This window comes from Alligator mississippiensis, chromosome 7 (genome assembly GCF_030867095.1).
Source record: "Alligator mississippiensis isolate rAllMis1 chromosome 7, rAllMis1, whole genome shotgun sequence".
In the NCBI taxonomy this organism is placed as follows: domain Eukaryota; kingdom Metazoa; phylum Chordata; order Crocodylia; family Alligatoridae; genus Alligator; species Alligator mississippiensis.
Genome location: NC_081830.1, coordinates 37177619 through 37196328, shown reverse-complemented (window position 1 = coordinate 37196328; position 18710 = coordinate 37177619). Strand labels below are relative to the sequence as shown.

Below are 18710 nucleotides of genomic sequence, written 5' to 3'. Positions count from 1 at the left end.
TGACAAGGACAACAGTCCATTTATATCAGAGAAGCAAAAGGAATGCCAGGCTTTTCAAAGAAGAGTGAGAAATCATGAATTCATGGAAAATCAGCCTGGAGAGAGGAAACATCCATACTAGGCATTGTACGTGTGAAAGGTGCAGCTTGGTTGTCTTGGCCCAAGTGATGGGAGGCTGTGGGAAGGTGTGTGACACAAGGCATTTAAAAAGTGCCAGGGATAGAATCTGGGAGGTACTGTAGCAGCTTTCTTTAAGTAGTAGTGAATAACCAGAAGTATTTACCCAGCTTCCCACAATTTTGGATCTGAAGAGCAGGGGGAGAAGGACAATATCCCTTAGAGATCTCTACTACATGAACTGGGTGAGGTATGTGAAATAATAGCTCCCTTCCCAATGCAAGGGAAAGACTATAGAGCAGCTTTACAGACATAAATCACCCTCAGAGGAACATAGCTGTAAGCATAGCTTGGATAAGCTAATGGTGGGAATTTGGCTCGATAGGGCTCTTATCTAGGTAGAGAAATGTCAACACTGTATGAAGGTTTTAAAGAACAGCCTTTAAAGTAAAAGTATTTAGCAATCAAAGTTTCCTAGGCACTCACAGGAGAATGTGGTTTGTTAATAAAACCACTTGCCCTTCCTTTCCTGAACCAGTACAGGGATCACTTTAAAGTGTCAACTATTGAAAATGCATCTTCTAGCTTTAAAACAACTGTAAAACTATCTTATAAAGCATTTCCTTTCTACTTAGTAAAAAATGTTCCATTGTGACCCATGCAGAATACAAATTTGTTGATGTCTCATGGAATATTTGACAACTGTTCATTTGATGTAACTGTGTTAATAGCTCATCCTTTTTGTATTTCTCATTTACAAAGAACCAGAATCTGTCATATCAGTGGTTTCAGCTGCTCTTTTCCTGTCTGAAGTCATAGTAATAGGAGACTGACAGGTCATCAAGTTCAGCCCCTGATACTGGAGACAACACAAAGGAATGTATTGCACTAGCACAATGATTTGTGATGCCACACAATTAGCTACTGTGAAAAGGGTTTTCAGGACAAACAAAAACAGGTAAGAAATAAATGACAGAAGAAATGAACTTCCAAGAAGATCCTGCAAGAAGTTCTAGTCATATAAACAGGAGAAAGGAAATTAATGCTGCATTACCAGGGTTAGAACTGCAGGACTGTGACAATTGTGGGAGCCTCCATGTACTGAAGATATTCAACTCTGGTCTCTTTTTTAATAGTCTAACAGTCTCATCCCTCTGCATAGGCCTGACTAATAGGATAGGAACTGAAATAACTCTGCTTCCACTACTAGCTTTGTAACCATGCCAGCAACTGAAGGTGTAAACCCCCTTTCCATCTAAAGGGTTCAAAGCCCTTCTTGGACCTACTGTATACACTTGGACTCTATGCAAAGTTAACTCTACAGCATCTTTTGTTATATGCATCTGTTTAGGAGACCGCAAGAAGCCTCTAGACATAGATAAACTATCCTACCAAGGCTTTGCTAATCTACCTACACCAGGAAAACCCTCAGTGGGGATGCACCTGCAAGATTTGCTGATACAGTTACACCTGCCTGAAATGACTAAGTTGTATCAGCAAAAGGCAATTCTTTCCATACTCTTAGCAGGCATAGCCAGGCTAGCCCTAGTAACCACTATCCATGCCTCAGCTGGATTTTGGGTAAACTCTGGTAACAAGGTTCACACTTAAGTCTGTACCTGCTGAAGCTTCTGCTACAACCACATCCTCAGAGCTCAATCAATAACCAGCAGACTGTAACACTCACACTCATCTCTGCAGTGCCTCTCTCTTTCTTTCTTCCAGGTACAAGTCAAGGCATTGGTGATCTTTTTAAAGATTGCATGACCTAACTCTCTGAGGGACCCCTCTTGCCTTCTACTCCAAGACGTGAATAAGGGCTTCCTCACCTGGTCTTAACTCCAGAATTCCTATCCCTGTGCCCACTGTCAGAGCTGGAGTCAGACAAGCTTCCAGGAAGTAAATCTGGCATTTATCTGGTTTGCCTTTAAGGAGAATTTCCCTTCCTTCTCTCCCCCCTCCCCACTCCCAATTCTGCTTCTAGTACATCAGACAGCAGCTGCGACACCAAGCAGGTCCACATATGGCAAGCTGGTTAAAATGTTTGTAACTAAGAACTCTGATGCCATGGTGATATGCACTCTACAAACCATTAAAAATGAAAAAAATAAAGTGATGCCTGCAGCTCCTTAAGAAAATCATGCTCAAAAGGAAACTTCATGTTTGTCCGGACAAGCTTTCCAGCTTCTGGCCTCTGCTTCTGCAGACACCAACAATTCTGGGTACAATCCTGAGCATGCAAATTAGACCACACACATTTAAGACCATCTCTTCTCTGCAAAAATTTGGGCCCACAGTTATTTACTATGTTGTGCCTGCACCAAGGCAGTGCAGTTAAAGTCAAACTGAAAAATTCTGATCCTTGCAAGTCAGGAATCAAACATAACCGTTCTTCCTCCAGTCAGAGGTCACCTCTTAAAAATAGAACCTTTTTAACCACCCTCATTTTTGGGTACTAAAGCCATTCAGTTGTAATGATCAATATCATACCACAGTAAAAAGCATGCAACAGATTGGGCTCTTCCCTCCTTTTGCTGACAGTTTATTGACCTTTGCTTCTTGCTTTCTCAGCCATTATTCTGCAAATGTGACTTCACAAAAGGCAGGTGGGACTCCCAGCTGTGTCCTCAATATGCCAATGCTAATGCCAGCAGTATCAGCTTCCTCACAACTTGGCCCTATTAGCTCTAGTTAGAGGGGTCTGGCAGAAATTTCCTTCACAGCAGAGCCCTAGTCATAGTAGCATATCTCCTGCAGTGCAAACTTCCTCACACAGCAGCCTCAGCTCACTTTCTGGCAGTTCTAAGCCTCCTTTGTAGCAGTGTCTGGTCTAGGCCAGTTGAGAACTCAGGGATTGTAGCTTTGTCTGCTGCCCAGTTTCTGCCACACTTAGGGCATGTCCTCAGTGCTGAATTAGCCCTACTGATCTACACCCCAGTTAGCCTAGCCCTAGTGAGTAGCCGCATTTCACAACAGCCGAGTTCCTGCATCTTCACTGGGATCACACTCCTGTGTGTACATCACTAGGACTTCTGTGGGTATCTCCCATGGTTTTGTGTGCTTTAGTAAAGCTGAGCTACTATAAATTCTCTCCCAGTGAATTGTGGGAGAATTCTTTTCTGTCCTTCTGGGCATGGAGGACACACAATGATTCAGTCAACACATCAGGGGCGGGCAATTATTTCGGGCGGAGGGCCGCTTACCCAGTTTTGACAAGCTGTTGAGGGCTGCATGGGTAGCCCCACCCCTTGGCAGGTGCCCCGCCCCCTGGTCACCATCTTGGGAACAATGTCTCAGGGCCAGCGCCAGTGGGGCCCAGAAGGGAGCGCAGGCTGGCAGGGGTCTATGGAGCCAGGTTGGGCTGCACCAGCAGGTAGAGGGGGGAGCTAGCCCAGTTCCATAGAGCCCCTGCCGGCCGGGACCCTGTACTCCTGCCGCCCTGCTCTGGGCCCCGCCGGCGCTGGCCCCAGGACACCAGTGTGGGCCCTGCACACCCGCTCACTCCCAGTGCCCCCCCAGCCCTGTGGTACAGGCAGGGGGCAGCGTGCAGCCCCAACACCCTGCTCTGCATCAGGAAACGAACTGGTGCAGAGCACAGGGAAAAGTGGCCCCTCTCCTGCTCCATGGTCGGCGCTCCCTGCTGCAGCCACTCGCAGCCCACGTGGGGCTGTCTTGAGAAGGCACAGGTGGGGGCTGGGGTGGAGATGCAGCAGATGTTTGCGGCTGGGCATCTGCTGACAGCTACAGAGCCTGGGCTGAGGGGCAGGGGCTTTGAGTGGATTTTGTTTTGAGCAGGCACAGGCCACCCCAGGCGGGCTGCGAGCGGCTGCAGTGTGGGGCACTGGGCTGCTTTTCCCACACTCAGCACCAGCTTGTAACCTGCCCCCGCTGCCAGCCTGGGCCCCGTGCCAGCTCCGTGCTTGCCTGTTGGGGCTGCTCTGTGGTGGGAGCAGCTGCAGCCCCCCCGCTTGCTGTGCCAGGCAGTGTTTGCCACTGCTGCCTGTGGGCTGCCCAGTGTACAAGCTCCGGGCAGGCAACAGCAGCAAACGCTGCCCGGCATGGAAAGTGGGGGCGCCACAGCTGCTGCCATGTGTAGCCCCGATGGGCAAGCCTGGAGCTGGCGCGGGGCCCAGGTTGGCAGCGGTGGCAAGTTACAAGCTGGTGCAGAGCGTGGGGGAGAAAAGCGGCCCCTCGCCCACCCTGTGGCTGGCGACCCGCACTGCAGCCCACATGGGGCTGCCTGTGCCTGCTCAGGACAGCCCCATGTGGACTGCGAGCAGCTGCAGCAGGGAGCACTGGCCACAAGGCAGGGGAGGGGCTGGTTTTCCCCAGGCTCCTTCCTTGCCCTTCTTTCCCCACCACCCACCTTACCTGAGCTTCCTGAGCTGGGGCAACCACATGGTCCCTGCTGGGGCTTTTGGCTGGGGAGGTGGGGCCAGGAGGGTGCTGCTGTTGCTGGAGTCTGCTGGACTTCCCCTGGGTCCTGCTGCCCCTGGTTTCTGTCATTTTTTACAGGAACCAAAGACAGAGAAATATTAATTTTCTAAATTTTTTAGGGGTCCCACGGGCTGGATAGAATGGCCTTGCAGACCAGATCCAGCTTGCGGGCCGTATTTTGCCCACCCCTGGTCTACATCCTTGCAGCTACGGAGATGGGTTATCAGCCTTAACAAAAGAAGTGTTGCCTCCAGCCAGATCAGCTTGTCTTGGATGAAAGTACCAGTAACATTGGGCGAGAAGGTTCTGTGTTAGATGAAACCAAGTTAGGACCAAGTAGCAGCCACGTCCAACTCTACAGTGAAGACATAACAGAGCACAGACTGTCTCTCCTCCTTCGGTTTACTGTTCCTCCTAGACTCCTTTAATCAGAAGTGTAGATCATAGCTATGGCTCTGGGGCACAGCAGACAGCCCATAAAAAAAAAAGAATAGTCTCCACATGAGAGGCCACATGTGGGACTTTCCCTGACAGACACCAGGACAGACCACAAATACCACTGGAGCCATTGCTCCCCAACCTGTGCAAGTCACTTCACACTTAGAGCAGCTAAAGGATCCCCAATGACAAACTCACCTGCTACTGCACATTGTACAAGTCACAGTAGAGGCTGCTTATTTGTTGTTACATTACAAATGATGCATAGAGGAAAAGAGACTGGATTGTTTAGCAGCTTATCCTCTTGAATGGAAGAAATCCAACACGCAGTAAACCAGTTGCAAATGGGAGCAGCCAACACCTGTGTGCAGACTTCCCAGAGGAAACAAAACCACACCCCACTCATGGGATGCTGAGAAACTAGTCTTGCTTCCAAAGTGCCACAGGCCCCCTCTATACAAGCATTACTGGGGAAACATATTAAAACCCTATTGTCCCAAGATAAAGAATAAACTTGTTTTACACTAAATAAGGCCCAATTCTAGTTTAAGAATCATGCTGAAGCATCAGAGGTTGTCTGTAGTACATTTAATGCACACAATTCAGTCCCTGAAAAGGGAAATTATGCTTGAACTTATTAATAGTTCTCTGACACTTACATGCATGAACACAACACTGCATTTGTTCTGAAGCCAGAGCTTCTCATTAGCCTACTGACTTTGGTCCTGATCTGGTGTAAGCATCTATTAACCCAGCATCCAAAGCTGCAGGGAACACTTAGGAAAACTTCTGCAGACATTATGCTGCAGGGGGCACAAGATGTTTATTTTTCTCCCCCCTGTTTACTTGCTATTTATACAGACACTGGTGTCTGGAAACCACAAGCAGTTAGCTCTGCGGCACCAAGCAGGCACTGCTATAACCAGAGCGGAGAATTGCTGTCTGAGATCAGAGCTGGCAGCCAAGTCAGAGCTGCCAGCCATCACTGGTGGGATAAGGGCCAGTAGCAACATACAAGTGTCCAGGAAAGAAAGGAGCCAGCCAACATGTACAACTCTCAACATGTCTAATTGTGAATGAGAGAAGGAAAGATTATTTCTTAATTAAGTTGGGGCCCACGCTAATAAAAAGTTTAAGAAACTCTGATATAGGGGAGCTTCAGGAAAAATCCATCTGGAAATGTATTGAAAAGTAGCTAGCATTTTGCTTCAATTATTTGTGTGCACGTCTTGAGGGCCTGATTCCAATTCCATCAAAGTTAAAACTGCAGCAACAAAAATGCCTCCAAGACTTTGGAACAGGCCCATCATGAAAATCTGAAGGAAACAGGCTTTATTTTTGGACTTGTAGTTCTCCCCACTGTGCCAGTAGAAATTATTTTGCATAGTTGACATTTGTCCAGCTACATCTTCTAGCCCAAGCTCCCTCTCCACCCCCGCCTCCAATATTAAAGAAAGCAAATTAAAGGGGGGAGATTCCAGAGGTAACTGGAGCCCTAAAGCCAAAATTAGAGTGCCAAGCTGAACTGACTGATAGTCAAGTATCTCACAGACGTAAGGTGCTTGAACCTGTTAAACCTCCCAAGCAATTTGTGTGCCTTCATACTGCATCAGTTGAGAGACACCAGTAATAACAAATAATTCTAAGTCAACCTATTTCTTTTCCTTCCCAGGGTAGATACATGGACTAACAAGCATTTTAGTGTGCAAGGATCTTTTAAATAAGACCTTAAAAACAGAGGCTCTGTGGGGTGTGCATGGAGATTAAAAGATAGGTTGCAGTAGCAAGTTTCCCTGTGTTAATGTTGTGCTGTGTTTGCTAGCTAAACATCATCCTCCACCACTGCAGTGTCTGTTCCTTAATCATAGAAAATTAGGGTTGGAAGGGACCTCACAACATCATCTAGTCCAACCCCCTGCTCAAAGTAGGACCATCTCCATCTAGATCATCCCAGTCAAGACTTTGTCTACCCAGGTCTTCAAAACCTCCAAGGATGGAGATTCCAGAACTTCTCTTGGTAACCTGTTCCAGTGCTTTACTACACTCCTAGTGAGAAATTTTTTCCTAGTATCTAACCTTAAATTCCCTTGGTTCAACTTGAGCCCAATGTTCTTTGTCCCATTATCTGCCACCGCTGAGATCCATCCTCTTTGGAACCAGCCTTCAGGTAGTTGAAGGCTGTTATTCAACTCAGTCTTCCTTCTCCAGACTGAATAAGCTCATAAATCGTGTTCCCTAGCCCTCTAACCATTTTCATTGATCTTTGCTGGACTCACTCCAATTTATCCACATCCTTGCTATAGTGGGGGACCCAAAACTGGACACAGAACTCCAGATATGGCAGTGCTGACTTGAGGCGAAGAATCATGTCCCTTGATCTGCTGGAAACACTCCAACAAATGAAGTCCAGTACACCCTTAGCCTTCTTTGCAACAAGGTCACACTCTTGGCTCATACTCAGCTTATTTTCCAGTGTAAGCCCCAAGTCCTTTTTTGCAGAGCTGTTGCTCAGCCACTTGATCCCCAGATTGTATTAGTGCATGGGGTTGTTCCATCCCAAGTGCAGGACTTTGTGCTTGTCCATATTGAACTAGATGAGATTTCTTTTGGTCCAATCCTCCAATTTGTCTAGGTCTCTCTGAATCCTAGCCCTACCCGCTACTATTTCCCCCAGCTTGGTGTCATCTGCAAAATAGTGTTGTGTGAGACAAAAACGCAACATACCACATCTCTAGCCCCTTCCCGCAAAGTATCTTAATGCACTTCACAAGCTTCCATTGAATTAAACCTAACTGCATGCTTCAGCTGCCTTTGAGCTGGTTGGGGAGGAAAGGTAATGGATTACTAATAATTATACTTAGGAGAAGGCCCCTTTAAGCTAGGAGAGCAGGAAAGAGGACCTTAAAGTACATGTAAAAACCTTTGCGTCATTGAAAATCAGGCCCGCAAAAGTAAGAAAGATAATCCCTGCTTAAGGGCATCAAACAGGAATGGTAAATACAAGATAGATATTTTCTCTAAAAGACAAGCTCTGGTTCAAATACAAAATTAATTTATGAAAGTTCCACAGCCACTGTTACACAGAAGATCTAGACAATGATCACAATGGTCCTCTTCTGGTCTTGCAATTTCTGAAAGACCTCCTGAAGACTATCATAAAGAAGATGGGAGAAAAAAACTGGACAATCCTTTGGAGAACCTCCAAAGGTAATTTTTAATGAAGGCATGTTATTCTCTGCATCTCCTCATTTGGAAGTCTAGGGGGGCTGTTACCTATCAACAATTTGTTGGAATGGCTTTCATCACCACAGCTTTCTGTGAAACCTCAAGGTGCTTACCTGCTCCACATGGGGCTTCTTGGCGAAGGAGATCCTGGCTATAGAGTGAGAAGCTATAGAGAGCTCCTGTCCATTCACCTCTCCTTCTTCCACCTCCACAAGACCTGGCATGAGAAGCAAAATTATTAAATTTCACAATAACATATAAAGGGTAACTCTGCTACAGTTACGTACTATGATTTTGTACGACTAAACACTATCCCCAGCAACATCTGCCAGGTCAAATACCACAATTAATAAGTGGAATCCTGGACACACTGGCAAATTACCTGAATTAGGCTTGATAACCCAGAAGGCAGGCAAAGAACAAACAGAAGCCTTGCAGAAAAAATGCTGGACAGTTTTAGGTGCATTTTTTGCAGTCAATCAGATTTTCAAATCCTTTCAGTTTTAATAACTTGGGTGAGGTCCTCATATCCACTCTGCTGCCTTCAAACTGTGTAAAAGGGCTGGTGTCATGTAAAGGGGTCCCAAGGCCCCTCTTTTCAGTCTTTAGAAGAAGTAGAAGACAAAAATAAAGATGCCCTCCAAGGAACCTGCCCTAACCCTGGGTAATTAAGGAACATAACCCAAGCCAAATGGCATGTCAGGAACAGGACCATAATATGTAGCATAACAGAAATCCTAGGTAGTGCTGCGAGTTGTAGGGGAACTTAGGGAGGCTGCCATATGGATGTCTATGCCAAGAGTTATGCCAAGGTACCATAGCTACCCAGGATACAGAGGGTGCAAAGGTGACCAAAAGCTACCCTGCCCCTATGCTTATGAGTTCTGTGCTGCACCCTGGCCACTTTAATAAGGGGCATACTCTAGGAGTAGGAAATTGTGAACCATAGTGTACATCTGCCTGTGCTTACAGCATGACCTATATAGATTTCAGGGCAGATGCAGGTGTGAAAACTTCATACAGGTCCAATAGTGTTTTGTAACTTTGGTGAGTGCTGCCATTTCCTTCTTCCACAAGAGAATTCACAGAGAATAGAACAAATTGGGAAGGCAATGGGCTGGTACCTGTATTCTGGGCACTGATGAAGGCCACCTTGTTAGTGTCAGGTTTGAGGCGGATGAATCCACATTCACGATGCATTGGCTTCCTGGTATCTGGATGGAAGGCATTGAACCTGTTGGGAAATTGGGACACTAAAACTACCAAAGCTCTGTGATGAGGGTAGCAAATACACAGGGGGGGTTAGCCCAGCTTCATCTCAGAGACACTGGTACTTTGTTCAACCACAATGTCATCAGTAGGGGTCTACTTAAATCGTAGTTAGACTTACATTAATAATAGTTTTTCATGGTTTGGTTGAGGCATAGAGAGCAAATTCTGGGAATGTTTTGCAGATGTGCACCAGCGGCCACACTTTTCAGTGCTGACTGACGGAGAGGCACAGGGGTGGGGGCAGCTGCCATCTTGACTACTGGCTGCCCTTCACGAGGCCCTGCCCCTCACCAACAATTGATGGAGAGGCCTGGAATGAGACAAGGGGGCAGCAGCCAGCTTTTCCGTTACCCTTCATGCTGCCCCGCCAGCCACTGCCGTCCCCTCCCAGGTGGACTGCAAAGCTGGGCCATAGTGGTGGCAAGGACCACTGGGGAGCCAGCACTTTTTTATTACGTTTATTTTTGTTTTTGATTTTGCAGACAATCCCAGATTTTGCGGTTTCTGCAAAATCACGATTTAAGTAGACCCCTAGTAATTAGCATTGCTCACAGTTACACTACTGTAACTTTCAATTAAAGTAATATGAAGAAATATGCCCAAGCTCTAGAGGTAACCAGTGTGCCATGCAGCAGTAGCTATCACTTCAGCACTGGCAGGTCCACACTGTGAAGGACATTTCATCCACTGCTAATAATGATAGCTGTACTTCATTTTTTATGCTCAGGCCTGGGATCTGCCACTCGGCCTCCAATACAACAAAACTGGTTGAGAGGAATCCTTGAACATCCAGTTCTTTCTCTGATTTTGGGGCCATGGTTTGCTGCATATCTTTGTCCTTAGGCCACTAAATCTCTGTTATTACAATAGTGCCTTTCTTCTCATTTGCAAGGTTGGCAGGCTGCCTCCTCCAAATATCAGCCTGCCATAGGCACCACAGATCAGACCATCACTGCCCTTAGTGCAAAAGTGCAAACATGGCTGCTCATAGACATGCAGATCTCCATCAACTCAAGGACTTGGGTTTTGGACAATCCTACTCTGCATATACAATAGATTGTTCTGGTATTGCACTACCAGGTTAATGTAGGCACCTGATTATTAGGCACTCCCAGACTAGTGCAGCACTGTTTCCATTGCTCCTTTCTCTTTCATGAAGTTGGGTGGAATTTGTGATACCTCATCTCTTTGAATGAGAGAATTCAAGCCTTCCTCTGAGCTGCTACTATTTCTACTCTGGGGACTCTCTATTCAAACAGTACTCTACAGACATACATCAGCAGTAGTCCTTTCCCACAACTCTAACATGCACACTGACTAGGAACCTATTGAAATCCCCATCACAGTCTGCAATGGATCACAGAAATCTCCCCTCTTCTCAAAAGGGGCTTGTATCTGGACTCTGTAAAGTGCTCTAACTAATTAGCAGAAATCCAGATGTTATGTGTACAAGTACAGAATGGACCCAAGAACACGTCAGGGTCTGCCACGTGGCAGCAACGATTAATTACCAAAAAGCACTCCGAGCTAAGCATTCAAAGAACATATTTCACATGTGAAGTCAGGTGTAATTATGAAACATTGTTTTTACATGCATAAGAGACCTACCACACAGAATGCCCAATACACAGACCATCAGCACGTTCTCCAACAATCCAAACACTTGGGAGAATTAGGAATAAGAAACCATGAGAGGAGCTGGGCACCCAATCATGGGAAGGTTTGTGTGCTTGCAGTTTACATTGCTCACTAATCTTTTTTTTTTGTTTATGAATGCAGAAATGGGTCCTTTGGGGTTTGGCCTTGCCTAACCCCAGAAGGCATATAGCTTTAAGTGCTCCGTTATAATTAAAGTAGTAGAGCCCCTCTGGTATGAATGAGTTTTACTGGCATAATTATGCTTATACCAGTATAACTTGTTCTCATACAGGAAATAATTATACTGATATGTGTATCTACACTAGAACTGTACCAGTGCAGATCACACGCCTAACTGACATAATGATGCTACTAAAGAATCTGTGTGCACTTGGAATGCATGCATCATTTTTGCACAGTGTTGAGAGCCTACAACTATTCTTTCCACCTGAATTCAGCACAATGATCCTTCTACCTCTAAAGAGTAGCAGGCTAACACCAAGCTGTTACTGAAAGTATTATCCAATGTGCTCCAAATCTCTTGCTTATTCCCCACATGCAGTTTCTTAAACCTACATATCCAAAATGGTTAATTAACATAGATAGCTCACTTAAATCTGTAGTGGGGTCTAAGCAAAACTAAGTGAAGCAGAGCAGATGCTGTTCTAAGGATACTCTTCTCTGGCTCAGTGGGAAGACTGCCTGTCTTGGGCATTATGATAGTGTAAATTTGTGTGCCTCTAAATTCATTACCTCCTGCCTAAGTTTAAGTGACTAAGAAGAATATTTAAGATGCAAGTACTGTGTAGGCTGCATGGAGAGAGGCTCGGTCTCTCTCTCAGAACCACTTTCACTCCCAGCCTTCCAATTCCTCCAGTGCTGGGCTCTCAAAACATTTTACCCTGGGGCCCATAAGGAAGGACTCTGTTGATTTGTTGTAGCTTGCAGAAGACAGGTCACTACCATATGCAATACTCAGAGGCATGGCTGAGTGCTTAATCCTGCCTACACACATCTGTGTTCCTATTTAAATGTACCATAATTGTTCAATGTTCAACTGCAAGGAAGCACAACTGCATGTTTTATCAGGTGAACAGCTGCTGATGGTTAGGTGTGTCATCCAGGCATGTGGAGTCCGGGCTGTTCAGCATTTCTGAAAAAAATCAGGTGACTTTGAGCCCATCAAATACTCTCATCTGATGAGTGAATAATTTTCATGTTACTTTCTAATGTGCAGCTGGCAAACCCATTAGGAATTGGGCACACTCCAACCCCAAGGCTACTGCTAAGACAAACAGTTCTAGACTTACGAGAAGTTTAGCATTGGCTGCCCAACATGGGAGATGTGCACCTCTTCCAGGTACTGAAATGGCTTCATTGTAGGGAAGATGCCATCTCCTGGGGGGTCTGAAAGCCAGGTGCCCAGCATCCACGAGAGGGGCTCAATCACAGGATTCAGTTGGGGGGTCTCTGTGAAGAAGGAAGAAAGAATTAGAAAACTTGGGATTCACAGATTTACTTAAGTCTTGTCAGCTGTGTACAGTAAAGGTCAGCCCCAAAAAGCCTCTCTGCTATTTACTGTGTGCTGTCATTACTCCTTGACCCAATCAATGGTACCTACAAAGTATGAACTTTGCTGAGGAACAAAACTGTGGAGAATGAATCTGCCTCTTAGCTTTGCAATTAAAATGACACTTAATTGCACCCAGCACCTATGGAAGTGACCAGCCTCAAGCTCCTCCCATCAATATAGATTGGGAATATCATAATCAGAACACTGAAAATTTAGGGCCTGAAAGTAGGCACCAAAATATAGTTACCCATCTAATTATGTGATTTTTCAGAAGAGCTAAGCATCTGCAGGTTCCTCTTGGCTTGGTATATAGTGTAGCTGATTCAGTGCTTCTAAAAAAAATAAATCAGATCAAGTTTAGGAGCCCAAATTCTGGTACTCAAGATTCAAAAGCCTAGCCTTGCTCTCTAGTAAGGGCTAAGATGTAGGACCTGTGCTATTAAGGATCCTTCTGACAACCAGTTTAAATATAGCTTCACAAGAAAGCATGAGTGACAGCCCTTTCCACCAGCACGACTGATGCTACCTTGTTGGAGGGGATGTGAACATAACAGGGGTGGAAAGGAAAATGAAGCATTTCTGAGATCAAAAGGACTGGATACACTCTTCTGTAGTACTTGAAACAGTGATGACCTTACCCTCTTGCCAACCAAGTTCCAGCTTCATTACAAAGCAGGGGGTTGCAGGCCAGAGTATTTTACAGGTCATGTTCCTACCGAAAAGATTATAAGAATGGTGAACCTAAAATAGAGATAACTACTGTTTACACTGACCCAGAACTGCCCTATTCAATATCTCACCAATGTGCTCCCAAGGGAAGCCACAGAGGCATGAGAGAATCCAGCAGAGAAGGACTCAGGCAGAAACCCCTAAACAGGCCTACCTGAAAAACACTGCTGTGCTCTAAGCCAAAGAGAGAATGACTCCAATTCATGCTTGGATACAAAATAGCAAGATACCAGCAGGGCCGGAAGCTGGTGCTGGAAGAGGTCAGTAAGGTTGCCATTTCCCTCCTCTTTGCTGAACACTTAAGTCAGCTGCTCTCCCATTGCTAGAAATGGAGGCAGGGCTTCTGTGAACGCTACTCTGCTTAGGCTTTTGGCTGGGTATAAACCAGTCAAAAGACTGATGCTTGAAGGTTAAAGAAAAACTGGAACAGAAAGGTGCACTGTTCCATTGTTGCATTAATAGAATCAGAAGAAATCTGTCTCCTAAAGAAGGTGTTTTGTTTCATGAGTCACTGGAGAGGGATGACTTTGATAAGCAGCATTTCAGCACTTTTTGTGCAACGTGATTTAATAGGGTGTGTGCCATCAGAAAAAAAAACAATCAAGGAACTCGAGACAGACTGACAATTGAGAACCCATCTGAACAGCAAAGCATTTCCAAGCTTCTGAAGCAAACAAGGAAAGGTTTACACCACCCACATTACATCAGAGAAGCCCTGCACACACAGACATGGGTGTGGCCCCTAAGATTAGGCTGGAAATATTAAAGCATTGTGAAGATGGACATCAAGATCCAAGAATCACTCTGTTCCCCTCCTGCACACCAGCTCATGGACTCACACTCTCAGGCCAGTGGGGAGGAGTTTACATACTTGGGGCTATTATATAGCAACAAGCAGGAATGCAGCACAGGTTTGGCTTGTCTGGGAGGCAGAGACTAAATTATTAGAGAACAAATGACCTAAAAAGGTGATGTGGAGGAAAACTTGCTGGGTCAGTGTGAGATTCACTGTGGCTCAGGTCCAAATTGCTGGTTAAAAAGACACAGAAGAGGATGGAGGCCCCATGTTTGGATGGACAGGGAGTTAAAAAAAAGAGAATGAAAAGTTCCTCCTTCAACAGAATTTTAATTTCTGTCATTTATGGAGTCTCTCTTTTTCCAAATATGGAAAGTTTAAAAACCCCAGAATGGCTGCTCACGTGAGACTGATTACACATCCCGTTCCCCTGAAGTATATTTTAGACAGAACAATGGGATAAAGGGATCAAATCCTGCAGTAAAATTGATAAGATTTCTTGTAGCAATATCAAATATTTTGCAAGGGCCATGTCTGCTTGCACACTGACCAGGTAACAGGACTGTCCAAAATGCGGAGGGGAGGGGGTTTGGTAAAAGCTGGGGAGCCACAACTTAATATTTCACACATTTATGCACTAGCTTTGGTGTTACACCAGGAACAGCATTTGCAGGGTCTCCACATTACTTACCAAGGCTGTAAAAGGGCCTTACATATTTTCACAGTTCAGGTACTATAGTGATCGTTACTATGGCAAACCCCAAGATATGCTGCTGCAGGACAGCTGCCTAAGGAAACTCTTTTCCTCCCACCTTTCCCCTGACAGCCTGCAAATTAGCGAGTCAGAAAGTGCTGCTCTCCTGCCAATTATGTTCCCATACTCTGCTTGCTGGAAGTGACTGTTGCACTCCAACCCCAACCCCATCCCACCCTGCCCACTGCCTTAGAAGCTTAGGAAAAAGCCCTGCTGCCGACCAGCAGCAATGTTTTGGAAATGTGGCGCTTTCTGCAGCCTGGACTGCTGCCGCCCCCTAGCGGAAAATGCTACCAGAGCTACCTTTTTGTGACAAAACTAAGAACCCAGAACACACTTCAACCTCCCTCACTGAGCAGAGGGGCTTGCGACAGCGCAAGTCCATTCTTTTGCTCACCAAGCCTCCATCATAGCGCCCACTCCTGAACCGACCGGGGGATTCACTCTTCATGTATGTTCAGCCACTCCTATCCTAGTCCACACCGCTCTTCCACTACACGTCTCGTTTTCTTCCACGCTGCAGTGTTCTTCCACTCGCCTACGTCCTCGCCCCAAACCTGGTGCCCTGTTCTGTGCCCACCAGCTCCACAGCATGTACACAAGCCCCAAGAGCACTCCTGGTTGACAGACCATGTCAAGCTCTCCTGATTTCCATGCCTGCTCTACCAGCAGACTGTACCTTGCCCCACATGAACAGCTAAGCTGTCTCCTGATCGTTCTAATTCAGAGACAGGCTTTGGCGCTAAATCCCCTCCTGCACCATGCAGAGTCAAGCACTGGCTGGCTGCCTTTGCTTTGCAAACAAAGATGTTTCAGTGGCTCTGTCCCTGCCTCATATGGAAGTAACACAGTTACATGATCCCTCAGGCAGCAGTGATACCATAACATAGCTTTGTCCATTACAGACATAAAGGATGCCTATACACTAGCGTGGAGGCTGCTCTGATGTGCTGGAATTCCAGCATGTTGAAGCAGTCTATTAATTGAGTCTGCTGGAGCACGGCAATTTCCATGCTCCAGCAGCCTTCTGCATTTCATGTATCAGCATCCCCACACTTAAAAATGGTGGTGGGGGTACTTGAACTAAAACTCTTCGAGTGAGCTTTCGTTTGAGCACCCCCACCACCATTTTTAAGCGCAGGGATGCCGATACATGAGCCGTGGCAGCGCTTTAATTACAGATGCTCTCAGAGCCACTCTAATTAAAGTGCCACGTGTAAAAGTGCCCAAAGGGGTGCGGTCCAAAATACAGCTGTGCTGGCAAAAACCTGAATGGTCCATGCTGCTGTACCAACCAAACCACATCATAAGCAGCTGCTTACCTGTGTGTAAGGCAACCGGTCTATTAGCCCAGGTTGTAAAGAACCCACTGCCATGCCAACAAATTCTCTCTGGGCAGCTTAATTCTTTAGCAGGGAAATTATCAAGAGCAGTTCCTCTGCCTGCTTGAAGATGCTGCTCCCAAAGGCTCCTTCCTTTCAGTCCCCCTGTTTCAGAGTCTCCTGCTGGTGCCTGCCTCCGTTCCTCAGTCTTCTCTTCAGCTAAGCAACCTGTGACTTTCCTAGCAAGCTCTGATAATTGAACAGAGTTGGCTGGCTCCAAGACCTTATAAACGCAGTCCTACCAGTGTTGCTCATTTTGTTCCTGCGTAATTCAGGAGTTTTGCTGTAAAGTTACTTTTCCTGGATTAATAAGCAGAATAAGCAGCAGCCTCTTTTCTCCCCTTATCTTTTCCCCGTGGCAAATGGGGGTCTTTATCACATCAACAAGCCTTTGAGATGGGATTTCTTGGGGTGGGATTTTTTTGCAGAACCACTTTCAATTACTTTGCTATTCTGAGGACAGATGCAAGGAAAAAAAAACTAGCTAGCTCAGACAGGGGAAGAATGACAAGATTCTCCAGTCAAAGAAAATTGCTGATATTGAATTATGCATGTGCAGTTTCCAAAAAATAATAATACCTGGCTTGTTCCATCAGCAGATCTCAAATGGAACAAAGGAGCTCAGTATCACCCTCCCCATTTCAAGGCAGAGAAACGGAAGCACAGTCGAGAAGGGACTTACTCAGGGTCACTCATCAGGACAGTGAATACTTCACAGATCCAGACCTCCTTATCACCATTACCTTTGTCCTCCCTCCTATTGTTTGCTGCACCCACTGGTTCTATTTATTCACTTCGTAGCCTGTACTGGGAGAGCTCTCACATCACAAACTCATTCTGGAATAGCCAGTACAGAACACAATAAAAATGGGTTTACTCTAAAGTCGTTACTTTGCTTCAGAACCACATTAATGCTTCCAGAATAAAGTCACTATTGTGGGGAGCTTTTCCACAGTAGTCATCTCCTTATACAAACAACCCTTTAAACCAGGGGCGGGCAATTATTTTGGCTGGAGGGTTGCTTAACAAGTTTTGGTGCGCTGTCAAGGGTAGCATGGGTAGCCCTGTCCCTTGACAGGTGCCCTGCCCCCCTGATCGGCATCTTGGGACCTAAAGTCCTGCCCTCTAACCCCTGACCTTTGCCATCATAAGTCCCTCACCTTGCCCCCGAAAGTACTCCTTTTGGGAAGGGGGTCTGCCATCTTGGAACTGGAAAAAAACAAATTCTATACTAAAAATCAAGCAGTGATAATAATTTATTTTATATTTAAAAAAATATTTTTGTCCTGATTTGTGTGTGTTTGCATGGTGTATAGAGATGACTGCATAACAGCTCAAAATGAAGTTATACTTAAGTTATATTGTGTGTGTGTGGATGTACATGGTCGTAGGTAGGTGGGTATGGGGGGCTTGTGGGGATGCGTGGGTGGGTATGGAGTGTGTGGTGGGGTATGTGCGCATAGCAGTGCACAGAGCTCCCCCCAGAGGCGTACCGGTATGTGTGTGTGGAGGGAGGGGAAGGGTGTGGGGTTTGTGGGGGAGGGTTTGGTGGGGTATGCCTAGGTAGCAGCAGTTCGTTCTGACTGCTGCTGCCACTGGCCTCAGCCCTGTGGTACTGGTGGCCTGACCCTGCTCTGGGCTCACCCACCCAGGGTCAGCAGCAGCAGTGTGGGACAGACGCTGTGGCTCAGCGTGGGGGAAAAGCAGCCCTTCCCCCTCACCACTGCCAGATGTTTCTGCTGCAGCTGCCCAGAGCCTGCACCTGGCTGCCCTGCATCTACATTGCAGTGGCAGTGCAGAGCAGCCTGGTACAAGCTCTGGGCAGCTGCAGTAGGAAGGGCTGACAGCAGCAAGAGGGAAAAGCCACTGCTGCTGTGCCTGGACGGGCAAGCCTGGAGCAGGTGGGGGGCGTGTGGGGTCCGGGCTATGCAGCGTGGGTCCCCACCAGTAACACAGGGCTGGGTCCAGTGGCAGCAGCAGCTGGAATGAGCAGCTGCCACCTGAGCTGCCTAGAAAAGCAGTCCAGCTGCAGAGCTACCCCAGCCCCACTGTGTGCCTAGGGGGGCAGCAGGACGCACCATAGTTGGATGATGCCTGGGCCAGGTGGGACCCAGGTACCCACTGTGGGGTGGACAAAGGCCATCTGGCCTGTGGGCCATATTTTGCCCACCCCTGCTTTAAACACTTGTATGGCCTCTGTCAGTACAACATTCAACATCCTCACATCCTGATTATATTTTTCTTCAAAACCCATCTGTGCAATAAGGAATGCTATCTTCAGTGTACAGAGAGAACTAACTGGTCCAAGGTGCTGCAGAAAGTTTGTGGTAGAGGAGGGAGCGCAACAGA

General features: G+C 46.5%; 1 protein-coding gene across 4 annotated transcripts in view; it reads right to left on the bottom strand.

Annotated features, from left to right (window-relative positions):
• Nucleotides 1-18710, bottom strand: part of THAP4 (THAP domain containing 4) — a 66036-nt gene that overhangs the window by 32766 nt on the left and 14560 nt on the right. For 3 of the 4 annotated variants that reach the window (XR_002094206.2, XM_059730823.1, XM_006267031.3), the window contains exons 3-5: nucleotides 12438-12597; nucleotides 9342-9451; nucleotides 8331-8434 (exon numbers count right to left, since the gene is read on the bottom strand). Coding sequence is in view for 3 of the 4 variants with exons in the window: in XM_059730823.1 (XP_059586806.1) it covers nucleotides 8331-8434; nucleotides 9342-9451; nucleotides 12438-12597 (374 nt within the window). In the remaining variant the exon portion in view is untranslated. Of the gene's footprint in view, nucleotides 1-4469; nucleotides 4617-8330; nucleotides 8435-9341; nucleotides 9452-12437; nucleotides 12598-18710 lie in introns of those variants that run through there. The other variant, XM_059730822.1, reaches the window with a different exon arrangement.